General features: G+C 39.6%; 1 protein-coding gene across 2 annotated transcripts in view; it reads right to left on the bottom strand.

Annotated features, from left to right (window-relative positions):
• F8 (coagulation factor VIII) overlaps window positions 1-12,530 on the bottom strand; it is a 111,406-nt gene extending 98,876 nt beyond the window's left edge. For both annotated transcript variants that reach the window (XM_059385782.1, XM_059385783.1), the window contains exon 1: window positions 12,208-12,530. In XM_059385782.1, the coding sequence (XP_059241765.1) occupies window positions 12,208-12,353 (146 nt within the window). In that variant the 5' untranslated portion in view covers window positions 12,354-12,530. The remainder of the gene's footprint in view (window positions 1-12,207) is intronic.
• Window positions 12,531-14,536: the final 2,006 nt, after the last annotated feature.

The raw sequence follows: 14,536 nt of genomic DNA, 5'->3' as shown, positions 1-14,536 counted from the left end.
ACAGATACTAAAGTAGGTAGTTTGTAAAAGCAAAGCATTGTAAAGCAAACTTTCAGATAGTGGGGGAAATGTGTATTTTGGATATTAATCTCTTAGTATTTTAAAAGAGATTTTAATACAAAAATAAAAATTAAAAAAGATTGTATTTATTATATAAATAACAAAGTTTTTTTTTTTAAATAAATGGGGAAAGGGGTAGAGGGAGAGAATCTTCAAGCAGACTTTCTGCTGAGCATGAAGACCAATGTCAGTCTCACGACCCTGAGATCATGACTTGAGCTGAAATCAAGAATCAGATGCTCAACCAACTAAGCCACCCAGGAACCCCAAGAGTCCCTTTGACAGACTCATGAGTAGCCTGGATATGGCTAAGGAAGGAATCTCTGAGCTTGAAACTATGACCACAGGAGCTTTTAAACTTAAAAGCAAAGAGAAAAAAACAGAGTGATGAAAACCAGATTAGAATATCCAAGCACTGTGAGACAACTACAAAAGTTGTAATACATACAATAGAATAGCAGAAGAAAAAGAAAGAAAGGAAGGAACAGAAGTAGTATTTGAAGCAATAATGAGAATTTCCCCAAATTAATGTCATTCACCGACACACAGATCTAGGAAGCTCAGAGGACACCATGCAGGACAAATGCCTAACCCTAACCCCAAACTATTTATTTCTAGACAAATCATATCCAAACTTCAGAAAATCAAAGGTAAATAAAACATCTTGAGGGCGCCTGGGTGGCTCAGTGGGTTAAGCCGCTGCGTTTGGCTCAGGTCATGATCTCAGGGTCCTGGGATCGAGTCCCGCATCGGGCTCTCTGCTCAGCAGGGAGCCTGCTTTCTCCTCTCTCTCTCTGCCTGCCTCTCTGCCTACTTGTGATCTGTGTCAAATAAATAAATAAAATCTTTAAAAAAAAAAAACAAAAACAACAACAAAAAAAAACATCTTGAAAGAAACCACAGGGTAAACACCTTACCCAAAGAGGATCAAAGAAAAGAATTACATGCAACTTCTCCTCAGAAACCATGCAAGCAAGAAGAGAGTAGGGTGTTGTATATCTAAAGTGTTGGGAGGAAGAAAAACAACAACCAACCTCGAATTCTCTACCCTGAAAAATTATCTTTCAACAGTGATGGAGAAATAACAACTCCCACACACACATAAATGGAGGGAATTTGCTGCCAATAGAGCTGCCTTACAAGAAATATTACAACAAACTACACAGAGAGAGGGAAATTAAAATTAAAATTAAGAACTCGGATCTACATAAAGAAAGGAAGAGCATCAAAGAATGAAAAAGTGGAGAGTATCCACCACAAAAAAGGCACCAAGCCTCAGTCACTGCAACTCCAACCCTGCCAGAATGGACATACAAATGGAAGAGCCACGGTGGAGCCTGCTCGTGGACATGACATCACAGACTCACCAAAGCTGTTCCAGCGACTGCTGCTGGAGTATCCACCTTGACAGCCACAGAGACCAGCACTGAGCCCCTGATACGTCACAACAGCCCAAGGAAACAATTCAGATATTAGTGAGCCTCAAAAGTACCAATAAACTTCCTGCGTGCCTGCACACACGCACAAAGAGAAAAAAAGCAGACATCCTTTTCTTTTTCTTTTTTCTTTTTCATTTGTGTGCTTAAAAAGCTACAAAATCACTCAAGGAAGCACAGATGTTCTCATTATTTGAACAATGTTTGCTGGAAAGAATGTTTCTTATCTGCATTGTTTTTGGACATTCTGCAGCAGCTGTGAATCTGTGACAAAGCCGCCGCCCGAGGTCAGCGGACGACGTCAGCAGGACACCGCAGGGGACTCCCGAGAACTTAGGACTTGCTGAGGTGCTTCCCAGTGGAAGCGCAGCTAAGAGCCCGGAGACCTCTTTGGAGAGGCACAGGGTGACCCTCCAGCCACTGAAAGAACCTTTGCACCTGTGTATCAAGTTGACCCATAAAGCTCAGGTTTTTTCCTCTACTAGCGGCTGGTCATCAGGGCTCCCCTACGTGACCCTGGGTGTAATCTGAAGTAGAGGTATGAATCTTCACATTGTACATTAATGCCACCAGAAAGCATCGACCTTGGACAAGATGACTGGCAATTAACATCAGCCAGCCTCTGTATAGGCCCCCCCAGTGTTGGCAAAATGTGAGGTAAGTGGTGCTTCAAGATGGATCAGGATGGAGACGGACAAGGCCCACCACAGCCAGCCCGACTTGGGACGACTCAGAAGGTCACTCCTTCTCCAGAGCTCCCTGCGGGGTCAGCCTGCATCACAGCCCAGCTTCTCCCTGGGCCCCCCACCCCCACTTCTTCCCTGTTCTCCCCTTCCCGGGTGCGGGTCCTCTGAGCACTCTCAATAAACTCCCCGCACAGCCATCTAACCCTCACGGTCCATTTCCAGGGAGCTCAACCCCATATTAATTCATATTTAAATGTGCTCTAATTTCATTCATCTCTAAAACTTCCCATGGCACTAGCCTTGGCATAAACCTACATGGCTTGTAGTCACTGAACAATATCTGGTGCCCATATCATCAATCGAACCCCTCTATTCAGTCCACTTGTCTCATCTTCCAGCCACATTGAGAACTATGCCCTTCCACACTCATCAACTCACCCCTTTTCCCATTTTGTCTCCTTGGTTCTGCAGAGTCTACTCCACCCAGTTTTTCCAAAGCTTCCACCACTTTCTAACAAAACCGAGACCCATGTCAAGAGACAGGTATTTTGATGTCCAATAGTACTGTACTTCCACTTTAATATTTCTGACTAAACTGAAAATGTAAGACATACAGAATGTTTACTAGAGGAAACAGGATCCAGAGTACACAGAAACACTTCTTTTCTCCCTCTAAGGAAAGAGGCAAAAATCAGAGGCAAAAGAAATAAGCTTGCGGGACAGAGAAACAGAAAGACCAGGCGCTATTCAAGGGGCCATTCCTAAGAGCATCAGCACCACCCAGGTCTCTGATTCAGTTCTGAGATGTGCATATTTAGGACCTTTTCTGTTAGAGTGAAGAGTTTCCACTGGTGCAGAAACACGTGATGTATGTGCCTGAGTCAGTTTCACAGTAATCTGCACAGTAAATGACAAAATGTTCCAGGGTTCATGGGTTTTACTCCTTCCTAACTTCTGTGGGATTTTTGTTTATGCATTTCCCTTGGGATTCGAAATTTAAATCTTGCCAAATCTATTTAGCCACAATGTCCTTCACATGAACTGTTCTTTCACATTTTACCTAAAAAGAATCGGAAAACCTATTATATTCCCTGACCTTTGCTTAGAAGAAGTTGAGCAGCTGCAGGAACAGATAATATAAAACTGAATTTCCCCAGATGTTTATTTCAAAACTTGGCAGAGTTTGTCAGGATGTGTCCAGAGTCAGCTTATCCCGTTAATCAGTATCAAAATAATCCAGGCTATAAAATGGCATCATCAAAATAAAAATTCTATCAACTTCTTCCCGGTAAAAATACATGTGACTGCTCACACAACAACAGAAAGCCAGATAACAAATAAATAATTTTCTCCATTGAATTCACTATAGCACAGGCTGTATGCTAGATGGAAGCTATAGTACAAAATATAATGTAGTAAGTACAATTATTTTAATAATTTTTAACAAGACCTATGTTAATGGATAAGTGGCTGATTGTTCAGTTAGAGATCAGGCTACTGACCATCTGGGCCTCTACTTTAGGGTCATTAACAACTGCAGGGTATATAGACTATAGAAGGAACTTGAATCCATTCCTCATACTAATAAAAATTAATTCAGCATATCCAAGGCCTAAATATAAGAGCTAATACTATAAAACTTGTGGGTGCAAATATAGGCATAATTCTGTGTGACCCTGGATTTGGCAACAGTTCCTTAGACAAGACATAAAAAGCACAAGGAACCAAAGGGGAAAAAGAAATAGATAAACTGGACTTCATCAAAATGAAAAACTCAGTGCTAGGATAGAATATTTAAAATGAGTACATCTGAAAACACATCCAGAATATATACAAAATTCTCAAAAATAACAAGACCAACAATGCAATTTCAAAATGGGCCAAACTCTGAACAGACAGTTCATCAAAGGACATACAGGGGGGCACCTGGGTGGCTCAGTGGGTTAAGCTGCTGCCTTCAGCTCAGGTCATGATCTCAGGGTCCTGGGTTGGAGTCCTGCATCAGGCTCTCTGCTCAGTGGGGAACCTGCTTCTTCCTCTCTTTCTGCCTGCCTCTCTACCTGCTTGTGATCTCTCTCTGTCAAATAAACAAATAAAATCTTTAAAAAAAAAAAAAAAGGACATACAGGAACAGCCAGTTACACATGCAAAGGTGCTCAGAATCTTTAGTCATCAGAGAAATGCAAATTAAACCTACAGTGAGATACCACCACAGAGTCATTAAAATAACTAACGTAAATACTGGCAACATCAAGCATTGTCCAGGATGTGTTGCAACTGGCACTGTCATGTGTAGTTGGTGGGAATATAACATGGTTATATTGGGAGTTGGCGGTTCTTATAGTTAAACATGCATTTCCCGTATCACCCAGCAATTTCATTTTTAGACATCTGATTGAGATAAATGAAAACAGATGTCCACACAAAAGCTTGTACAGGACTGCTCACAGCAGGTGTTTTTCTATTAGCCCCCAAACTGGAAACAATCCAAATGTCATGTGGCAGTGAATGGACACACCTATTGTGATATATTCCCATAATGAAGCAGCAATCAGCAACACAAGGAATAAAACTACTTTGTGCTACAATCTGGATGAATTTCTAAATCATGATGGTAAACATAAAAAGCCAGACACTGAAGAGTGCATACTGTATGATTCTAATGATATATAAATCTTAAACAGTCAAAAATGAATCCAGAAAGCAGCCTGTTGCCAAGGGCCAGGTCAGGATAGGGAGACTCACTGGAAAGTTGCGGAAGGACTGATATAAATGTTCTGTGTATTGATTAAAGTGGTGGTGATGTAACTTGTACACATTTGTCGAAACTTACCAAACTGCATCTTAAAAATCTGTGTGTTTTACTGTATGTAAATTATACCTGTGGTAGGCAAAATTTTGCTTCTCTTTGTCTCTCCCCTTTGGTGTTATGCTCATGAATATGTTATCTTACACAGCTAAAGAAACTTTGTGGGTAGAATTAAAGTTGCTAATTAGCTGGTCTTGAAAAGGAGAGATTATCCTGATATATCTGGGTGGACCCAAAGTAATCATAAGGTTCTTAAAAGTGCAACAGGAAGGCAGAAAAGTTCAGAGAGATGAGGTAGAAGTTGAAGTCAGAATGATTTAAATCTTGAGAGACACTAGTCTGAGGATGAAGGGCCCTACATGGAACTTCAGAGAAGGAGATGAATTCCAGTAACAATGGCAGCCTTGTCAACAATTTGATTTTGGTCTTGTATGACCCTGAGTAAGGTGCTCAGGCCAGCCCGCCTGGCTTCTGAGCCACTAAAATCGTAATAAATACTTGGGTGGTGTTGAAAGCTGTAAAGTTTGAGGTAATATGTTACACAGCGAGAAAAAACTATTATAATACTCAAAGTTGAACCAAATACTAAGAAATAACTGACAAACAAAAATGCTATTAAAATTCATGCTCCTAAATGAAGCTGGTTCTTTGGAAAAATTAATGAAATTGATAAAGCTCTAGCCACACTTATTAAAAAGAAAAAAGATCCAAATACATAAAATCACAAATGAGAGGGGAGAAATCACAACCAACACCACAGAAATACAAACAATTGGAAGTGAATGTTATTGAAAACTACACGCCAACAAATTGGACAACCTAGAAGAAATGGATACAGACTAGAAACACATAAACTACCAAAACTGAAACAGGAAAAAGTAGAAAACTTGAACAGATTCATAACCAGTAAAGATATTGAATCAGTAATCAAAAAATCTCCCAACAAACAACACTCCAGGACCAGATGGCTTCCCAGGAGAATTGTACCAAACATTTAAAGAAGAGTTAATACCTATTCTTCTCAAACTATTCCAAAAAATGGAAAAGGAAGCAAAACTTGCAAATTCAATCTATTACCCTGTTCCCAAATGAGATAAAGACCCCGCTAAAAAAGAGAGCAACAGGCCAACAACCCCAATGAACATGGATGCAAAAATTCTCAGTAAAATACCAGCCAACCAAATCCAACAGTACATTAAAATAATCATTCACCATGACTGAGTGGGATTTATTCCTAGGTTGCAAGGGTGGTTCAATATTCAATCAATCAATGTGATACACATTAATACAAGAAAGGACAAGAATCATATGATCATTTCAGTAGATGCAAAAAAAGCATCTGACAAAGTACAACATCTATTCATGATAAAAACCCTCAACAAAGTACGTTTAGAGGGAACATGCCTCAACATAATAAAGGCCACCTATAAAAAACCCACAGCTAACAACATCCTCGATGGGGAAAAATAGAGTTTTTCTCCTAAGTTCAGGGAGCATAACAGGGATGTCCAGTCTCACCACTTTTGTTCAACATAGTACTGGAGGTCCTATACACAGCAATTTGACAACACAAAGAAATAAAAAGCATCCAAATCCACAAGGAAGAAATCAAACTTCAACTATTTGTAGATGACATGCTACTCTATGTAGAAAGCCTGAAAGAGTCCACCAAAAAACCTACTAGAACTGAGACACAAATTTAGTAAAGTTGCAGGATATACAACATGCAGAAATCTGTTGCACTTCTATACAACAATAATAAAACAGCAGAAAGAGAAATTAAGGAATCAATTCCATTTACAATCAAAATTATAAGTACCAAAAATAATAAGATGAAAAGAAGATAATAATAAGATAAAAATAATAAGATACCTAGGAATAAACTTAACCAAAGAAGTTGAAAGACCTGTACTGTGAAAACTATAAAATACAGATGAAAGAAACTGAAGAGGACACAAAGAGATGTAAAACAACAACAACAAAAACCAACCAAAAACAAAACTCCATGCTCATGGATTGGAAGAACAAACATTGTTAAAAATGTCTATAGCATGGAGGACATTAGGGGAAGGAAGGGAAAACTGAAGTGGGGGGGGGGAATCAGAGGGCAAGATGATTGTAAGAGACTATGGACTCCGTACTCCAGGAAACAATCTGAGGGTTTCAGAGGGGAGAGGGGTGGGTGGATGGGATAGCCTGGTGATGGCTATTGAAGGCACGTGTTGCAATGAGCAATGGGTATTATAAGCAAACAATGAATCATGGAACACTACTAAAAGGCAACCTACCAAATAGAAGATAATTGCAAATAACATAGCTGATAAAAGGTTAGTAAAAGTTAGAACTTATAAAACTCAACACCCAAAGAATGAATCATTCAATTAAAAAATGGGCAGAAGACATGAGCAGACATTTCTCCAAAGAAGAAATCCAGATGTCCAAGAGACACATGAAAAGATGCTCAACACCACTGATCATCAGGAAGATGCAGATCAAAACAATGAGATCCCACCTCACACTAGTCAGCATAGCTAAACTCAACAACACAAGACACAGGTGGAAAAAAACAGAAAAGGAAGCAAAACTTGAAAATTCAATGTATTACCCTGTTGGTGGGAATGCAAACTGGTGCAGCCACTCTAGAAAACAGTACAGAGTGCCCTCAAAAAGTTAAACACAGAACCAATGTACAACCCAGCAACCACACTACTAGTTATTTACCCCAATACAAAAAGACTAACTCAAAAGGATACATGCACCCCAATGTTTATAGCAGCATTATCTACAGTAGCCAGATTTGAAACAGCCCAAGAGTCACTGACTGATAAGATGTGGGGTGTACATATATATACATTACTGAGCCATCAAAAAGAATGAACTCTTGCCATTTGCAATGGCATGAACGGAGCCAGAGAGTATGATGCTAAGTCAGTCAGAGAAAGAGAAGTACCATATGACTTCACTCATATGTGGAATTTAAAAAACAAAACAAGCAAAGAAGAAGAGAGATAAACCACAAAACAGACTCTTAAGAGAACAAACTGATGTTTACCAGAGGAGAGGAACATGGGTTAGGGTTGAGGAGATTAAGGCCGAGCACCAGGTGTTGAATGAAGTGTTGCATCACTGTACTGTACACCTAAAATGAAGTAACCCTAACTGAACTGTTAGTAACTGGGATTTAAATAAAAACTTCAGAAAAATAAAGAAAAAAATTATGTTTCTAAATGAAACCCAAGACAATATTATAAACTACTGTAAATAATGAAAACTTCGTATCATAACCTGTGTGACATGCAAACATTGTTCTCTGAGAAAAAGGTACAACTTTAAATGCCTTCACTATTAAAAACAAAGGCCAAAGGAAAAATTACATCACTTTTCCTAAGGTATTAGAAAAAAATGGGGCGCCTGGGTGGCTCAGTGGGTTAAGCCTCTGCCTTCGGCTCAGGTCATGATCTCAGGGTCCTGGGATCGAGCCCCGCATCGGGCTCTCCACTCTGTGGGGAGCCTGTTTCCTCCTCTCTCTCTGCCTGCCTCTCTGCCTACTTGTGATCTCTCTTTATCAAATAAATAAATAAAATCTTTAAAAAAAGAAAAAAATGCAGCACAGTAAGCCAAAAGAAACTAAGAGATCATTGACAAAGATAAAACCTAAAAATAAACATTAAAAAATAACTGGGGTGGGTGGCACAGTGTGGCACAGTTGGTTGAGTGTCCAACTCTTAGTTTCAGCTTGGGTCATAAGCTTAGGGTCGTGAGATCAAGTCCCATGTTGGGCTCAGCGATCAGCACTGAGTCTGCTGCAGATTCTCTCTCCCTCTCCTTCTGCCCCTCCTGCTTGTGCTCTCAAATAAATAAATAAACCTTTAAAAAAAAACTGGGCAAAACAAAGAAACTTAGAAACTCATTGTTTGAAAAGAGCATCACCAACAACAAAATAGACAAATCCCTTGCAAACCTGTTTGTGGATAAAAAATAAATACCAAATATACAGGAATTTAAGAAAAAGAAAGGGCACACATCTTAGATAATGTGGCAACAGAATTGAAAAAATAAAGTGATTACCTGTACAGATATAAAATTATTAAAACTGACTTCAAAAAAAGTTGAAACTTGATTTGTGTAATTTTCACAGAAGAACCTGAAGAGATTATTAAAAATATTGCAAATGTCACCTGGAGCAAACAGACTCATAAATGAGCTTTATCTTTTAAACAATAGGCAATTCTAATGTCATTTGAGCTATAAAAGAAAAAGATGGAGCACTCAATGATTCATTTGATACAAGCGGTAAAACTTTAATACCAAAATCTAGTAATAGTAAAAAGTAGAGCTATAGATCAATCTCACATAACAAAGGCACACAGTGTTTATACCTCGACTGTCCTCTGCTCTACCAGCTGAGCTGCCAAAGGATGATATGAAGGCATACAGCATTCAAAGAAACTAGCACATAGAACTCAGCAATAACCAAATTGTAGTATAGATTGTAGTCCAAGAATGTAAGGGTATTCAGTGTCAGGAAATCTATAAACATAATCCATCTGTCAATCAACACATTAAAAGTAAAACTTAGGGGCGCCTGGGTGGCTCAGTGGGTTAAGCCTCTGCCTTTGGTTCAGGTCATGTTCCCAGGGTCCTGGGGTCGAGCCCCACATCGGGATCTCTGCTCAGCAGGGAGTCTGCTTCTCCCCCCTCCTTCAGCCTTCCCTCCACCCCCCAGCTTTTGTGCACATGCTCTCTCTCAAATGAACAAATAAAATTCTTAGGGGGAAAAAAAGAAATGCTAAGAAAGGTTAAAAAAAAAAAAAGAGCAGTGAGGACTGATTTCACTTACCAGATAACAGAAGATAAAATAGACCCATTGTAATCAAATCAGTATGGTACTGACACAACAAGACAAAAGCAGTTCAATGAAGAAACATAATGCATCCAGAAATACACAGTAGTACACATGAAAATTTTATATGATGAATGGGTTTATTCAAATCAGTAGTAAAAGATGTATTATTTCATAAATGGTACCATTGCCATAGGCTACTGATCTAGACAGAAATTAAACGACCCAGATCCCATTTCTATACCATATACAAAAATAATTATCAGATGAATTGATGACAAATGAAAGAAGCAAAACAATAAAAATCTTGCAAGAAAATCTGGGAAATACACATACAACACTGATATGTGGAAAACATTTTTAGCCAACACTGGCCACTCTGAAGATATGAAAGAAAAGATAGATACATTCGACTATAAAATTTTTTTAAAACTTTAGTGAAAGTTACTAAAGTCAGTAGACAATAGGTCTTGGGGGGAATCACACTATACATTAGTATGTTAATGCAGTATAACAAATAGTTAACATTTGTGATAATAAAAGGGTTTTGTAATAAAAAAAATGAAAGAGCGCAAAGAAAAATGGGCAATACCTATGAATAGTCAAATCTCAAAATATAAATGCAATAGCCAACAGGCATTTGAAAAGACGTTCACCTAAGAAATAAAAGGAATGCAATTAAAGTGATGATGCAGTATCACTCTATAACTAAGCTGGCAAAAAATAGAACAAGATAAAAGTTATTGACATGGGAGCAGGAAGAAGGGTACTCGCATACATTGATAGCAGAAATGTTTGAAGAGCTCTTGCCTTTCTGGCAATTAAAATCAAATAGAAAATATTCCCTTCATTCCAGTGACATCCCTCTTGAGAATCTGTCCCATAGGAATAAAGCACCAGTACGTAATGATACAGCATACAATGACCAAAAAGCGGAACTGATACAGAATCTTATGTAGCCATTAAAATCAATGAATTGGGGCGCCTAGCTCAGTGGCTCAGTTGAGTGATCAACTCTTGATTTAGGCTCAGGCCATCTCAGGGTGGACACTAGGCATGGAGCCTGCTTGAGAGCTTCTCCCTCCTCTCCGCTCCCCTCCTGTCCCTCCCTAAAATAAAAATAAAAGTGAACTGAAGCTATGCTAACTGACTTAGACAAAATTCCGCTAGGTGCTAATGAGAGAGAAACGTGTGTGTAATATCCCATTTTTGTAAAACAAGCAATGACCAAGAAAACCTTTATGTGCATATATGTGTGTGTGTGTGCATCAGGATATATAACCATACTAGGGTTATTTGTTTGGGGATAAGCAAGAAGGGGGCTAATGTCGAAGGCAGATGGGGAGCCAAACAGAAAGAACAAAAAAAGACTGTCATGTATGACATGATCGTATTTAATACTAATATTGCCATCATATATGTACTGGGGATAGATCTGTATAATATACATTTAAAGAAAACAAAACAAAATTTAAAATAAATGATTTCAGCATTCAATTCAATAAGCAAAATTAGATCAGCAAAATGAACCAAAGGAAATCAGGAAGATGGAATGAATTAATGAAAGAAAAAGCAGAAATTGATAGAAACAAAAGACGTTTCCTGACAAGATTAACAAAATTGAGAAACTTCCTAGAAACATTATTGTAAGAGAGTGAAAGAGGACATACACATTATAAGAACGAAAAAGGAAATATCACTACAGACACAGAATAGCTGAACAACATCAGAAGACTAGTATATGACTTGATACCAATGGATTCTTAAATCCAGAAAAATCTAGATTGCTTTGCAGAGAAAAATATATAACCAAATTTGACTGAAGAAGAGGCAGAAAAATCCAAATAAATTGATGATTGTAGATAATATTGAAAATATCACTTAATACTAGTCTCCCAAAATGCACTGGGACCCAAAAAGATGAAAAGCTTCTGAACTCAGGGCTAATACTATTCTTAAACTGAAACTGGGCAAAGGTACCCAAACCACACCACATGTATACAGAACTACACACTAAAGTTGTACATAATACTGATGGGATCTCATTGTTCTGCCTCTCTTTAGGGAAGCATGGAGGCAGGCTGAGGAAAGTTTTGTTTTCTCTTAGGGTCCTTGTCTCTCCATCCTCCTTCCACTGTCTAGTTTCCAAAGTGGCAGCATGTGACTGAGAGAAGCAATGGACAAAACACAATAGCATCAATAAATAGTTGAGATCTGTGAACCAGATTGGCCATAAGCACGAACACCTTACCTTTCTCAGTGCTTTTTCAGTGCTTAACCACCATCACAACCATCCTAGCCTGAAGCCTGCACCTGCGTCCAAGCAGTCACCTGCTCACAATCCCAACAGGACCCTACAGAACGTGCCTTTACCTTGCGTCCACGTGCAGTGCGCTGAGCAGCTCACTTTGCATATAGTCCCAGGACAGTTCCACTGCACCCAGGTAGTATCTTCTGGTGGCACTAAAGCTGAGCGGCAAAAGGCACAGAAAGAAGCAGGTGGAGAGTTCTATTTGCATGGCTTCTACTGCTAGAAAATGTTTAACTGGGGAGAAACAAAACACTAATTCTTCTGTAAAATATTTTCAGGTCCCAGAAGAAAAAAGGTGAATTTTCTATGATTTAATTAAAAGTTCCCAAATTTTTGCTGGGAATTTTAGGGAACTTTACCTGCTGGATGGTACAGCAGCATAGCAGTAAGCAGTAACAGATAAGATTGTTTCCTTTTTAGCAGCGGGAAGCAGGCACAGGAAGAACTGAATAGGAAAAGAGGGGCGGAGCTGAATCTTAACCCATTCACTTTTGAGAGTACTCGGTCCTGAGAATGCTGCTTTAATCAGAACCTTTAAGGAAAGGAAGAGTGAGACGGAGAGGTCAATGTGAAGAGGAGCTTTAATGTGTATCATATTCCTAGCCTATTCCAACCTCTTCCTTAGTAGAAGCAACAGGAAAGGCAGCTCTGGATGTTGTTGGAAATTCTGGCATCCGCTTGCACAAAGAAGAGTAAGCCGTATTTTAATAGTCTCCCTGTGTCTACCTTTGCCCTTCACACAGCTACCACTGAGTGACTTTAAAACCATAAAGCAGATCGTGCCACTCATTCACTCAGAACCCTCCACTGGTTTGACTTCACTCAGAGTAAAATCCTAAGTCTTTATCATGCTGGATTTCCCATGGTCTGGAGCATTTCCCATGATCTGCATGTCCCTTTCCTCTAGGCCTCTGTGGTCTCATGTCACTATGGCTACTGGCCTTCTTGTTCTTCCTTAAAATACCAAGCACACTCTTGCACCTGGACCTTAGCACTTGCTATCCGTTTTACTCGAAATATCTTTCCCCTAGATCGCCACACATTTCCACTTCCACATCTCCTTCAAGTCATGGCTCAGGTCTTGCCTTCTCAATGAGCTTAAATGTGGACTACCGCATTTACACTGCAAGTTCTCTACTCCCACTGACACTATTGATGTCCCTCCTGTCTTCATTTGTCTATGTAGCACTCATAACTATGCAGTATTCATGTATTTATTTATATGGCATTGCTGTTGTGTGATGCTTAAGGTCGTTTGCATTTGTCCCAGGTACAGGCTATATCTCCTTACATCAATACGTAACCCTGCTGAGCTCAAGCAGAGCCCCTACCCAGATTAATGTTTATCAGGGGGAGTGAGGACCTCAAAGTATAGGAGAAAACAAGAAGAAACTTGATCAGCGTTGCTATAAGAAATGTTATCACTGAGAGTACAGTTTTGCACAGTATGGATGTGACTGAGAGCAGCTGGTGAGGGGTTGTACAGCTTGGAAACAAGCAGGAAGAAATCCCTTTGGCAAACATTTGCTGAAGCCTTCTCTCCGGCAGGTACCTGGATACAGAGGTGATAGCTGGCATGTACTGATTAGGAACTGGTGTAAGTTACTTTAATTTAGCTGCTATTCTTGTCTTTATTTGTAAAGTGATGAAAGTCAAGCATAGAGAGGTTCAGCAACTTGGCCAAGATTACAAGGTTTGCAATCAGTAGCGTTCCAACCCCTGTAATCCAACTCCATACTTAATGGTCCAAACTCCTACGCTATGCTTCTAAGCGCGAGGTACACAGCATTGAAATATATAAGCAGCTGATATAATTAATACTTACCGAACGTAAGTCCGTCATACAGTATGTTGTGAGGTTAAATAAGTGCTGTGAACAAAAGGAAAGCTAGCAGGGGAAGGAAGGATGTAGAAGGTTACAATTTTAACGATTTCCATGGGAAATCTGAGTAGGTTACAGTTCATCGAAAGGAGTTTGGCTTCTCTACTAAGGGCAACAGGGAGACATGGTAGGCTTCTGAGTAGAGGAGGGCTGTGATAAGAATCAGCTTTTCGACTGGTCTTTCTGGCGGGGAGAGAACAGACTTTAGGCAGACAAGGTAAGGAGCAGGTCGACCTACTCACTTCGGGCAAGAAATGACTGATCGTAAGTTGGGCATTGGAGGGTGAGAAACTGCTGGATTCCCTGTGAAACGGTATCTATGAGGCATTGAGAGAGGAGTTCAAAATTAAGACCAAAGTTTTTGGAATTGTGAACTTGCCATTAACTGGGAAGGCGCGAGAGCGAGACGACTAGCGCTCTGGCACGGAAACGGCTTCACAGGCTTCTCACTGCCATGGTTTTGTAAGCGTCTTTGTCTACTGGGACAAAGCCAGGCACATACGAGCACT

This window comes from Mustela nigripes, chromosome X (assembly GCF_022355385.1).
Source record: "Mustela nigripes isolate SB6536 chromosome X, MUSNIG.SB6536, whole genome shotgun sequence".
In the NCBI taxonomy this organism is placed as follows: Eukaryota; Metazoa; Chordata; class Mammalia; order Carnivora; family Mustelidae; genus Mustela; species Mustela nigripes.
Note: the sequence above shows the minus strand (reverse complement) of the source record. Positions and strands in the feature narration are given on the sequence as shown.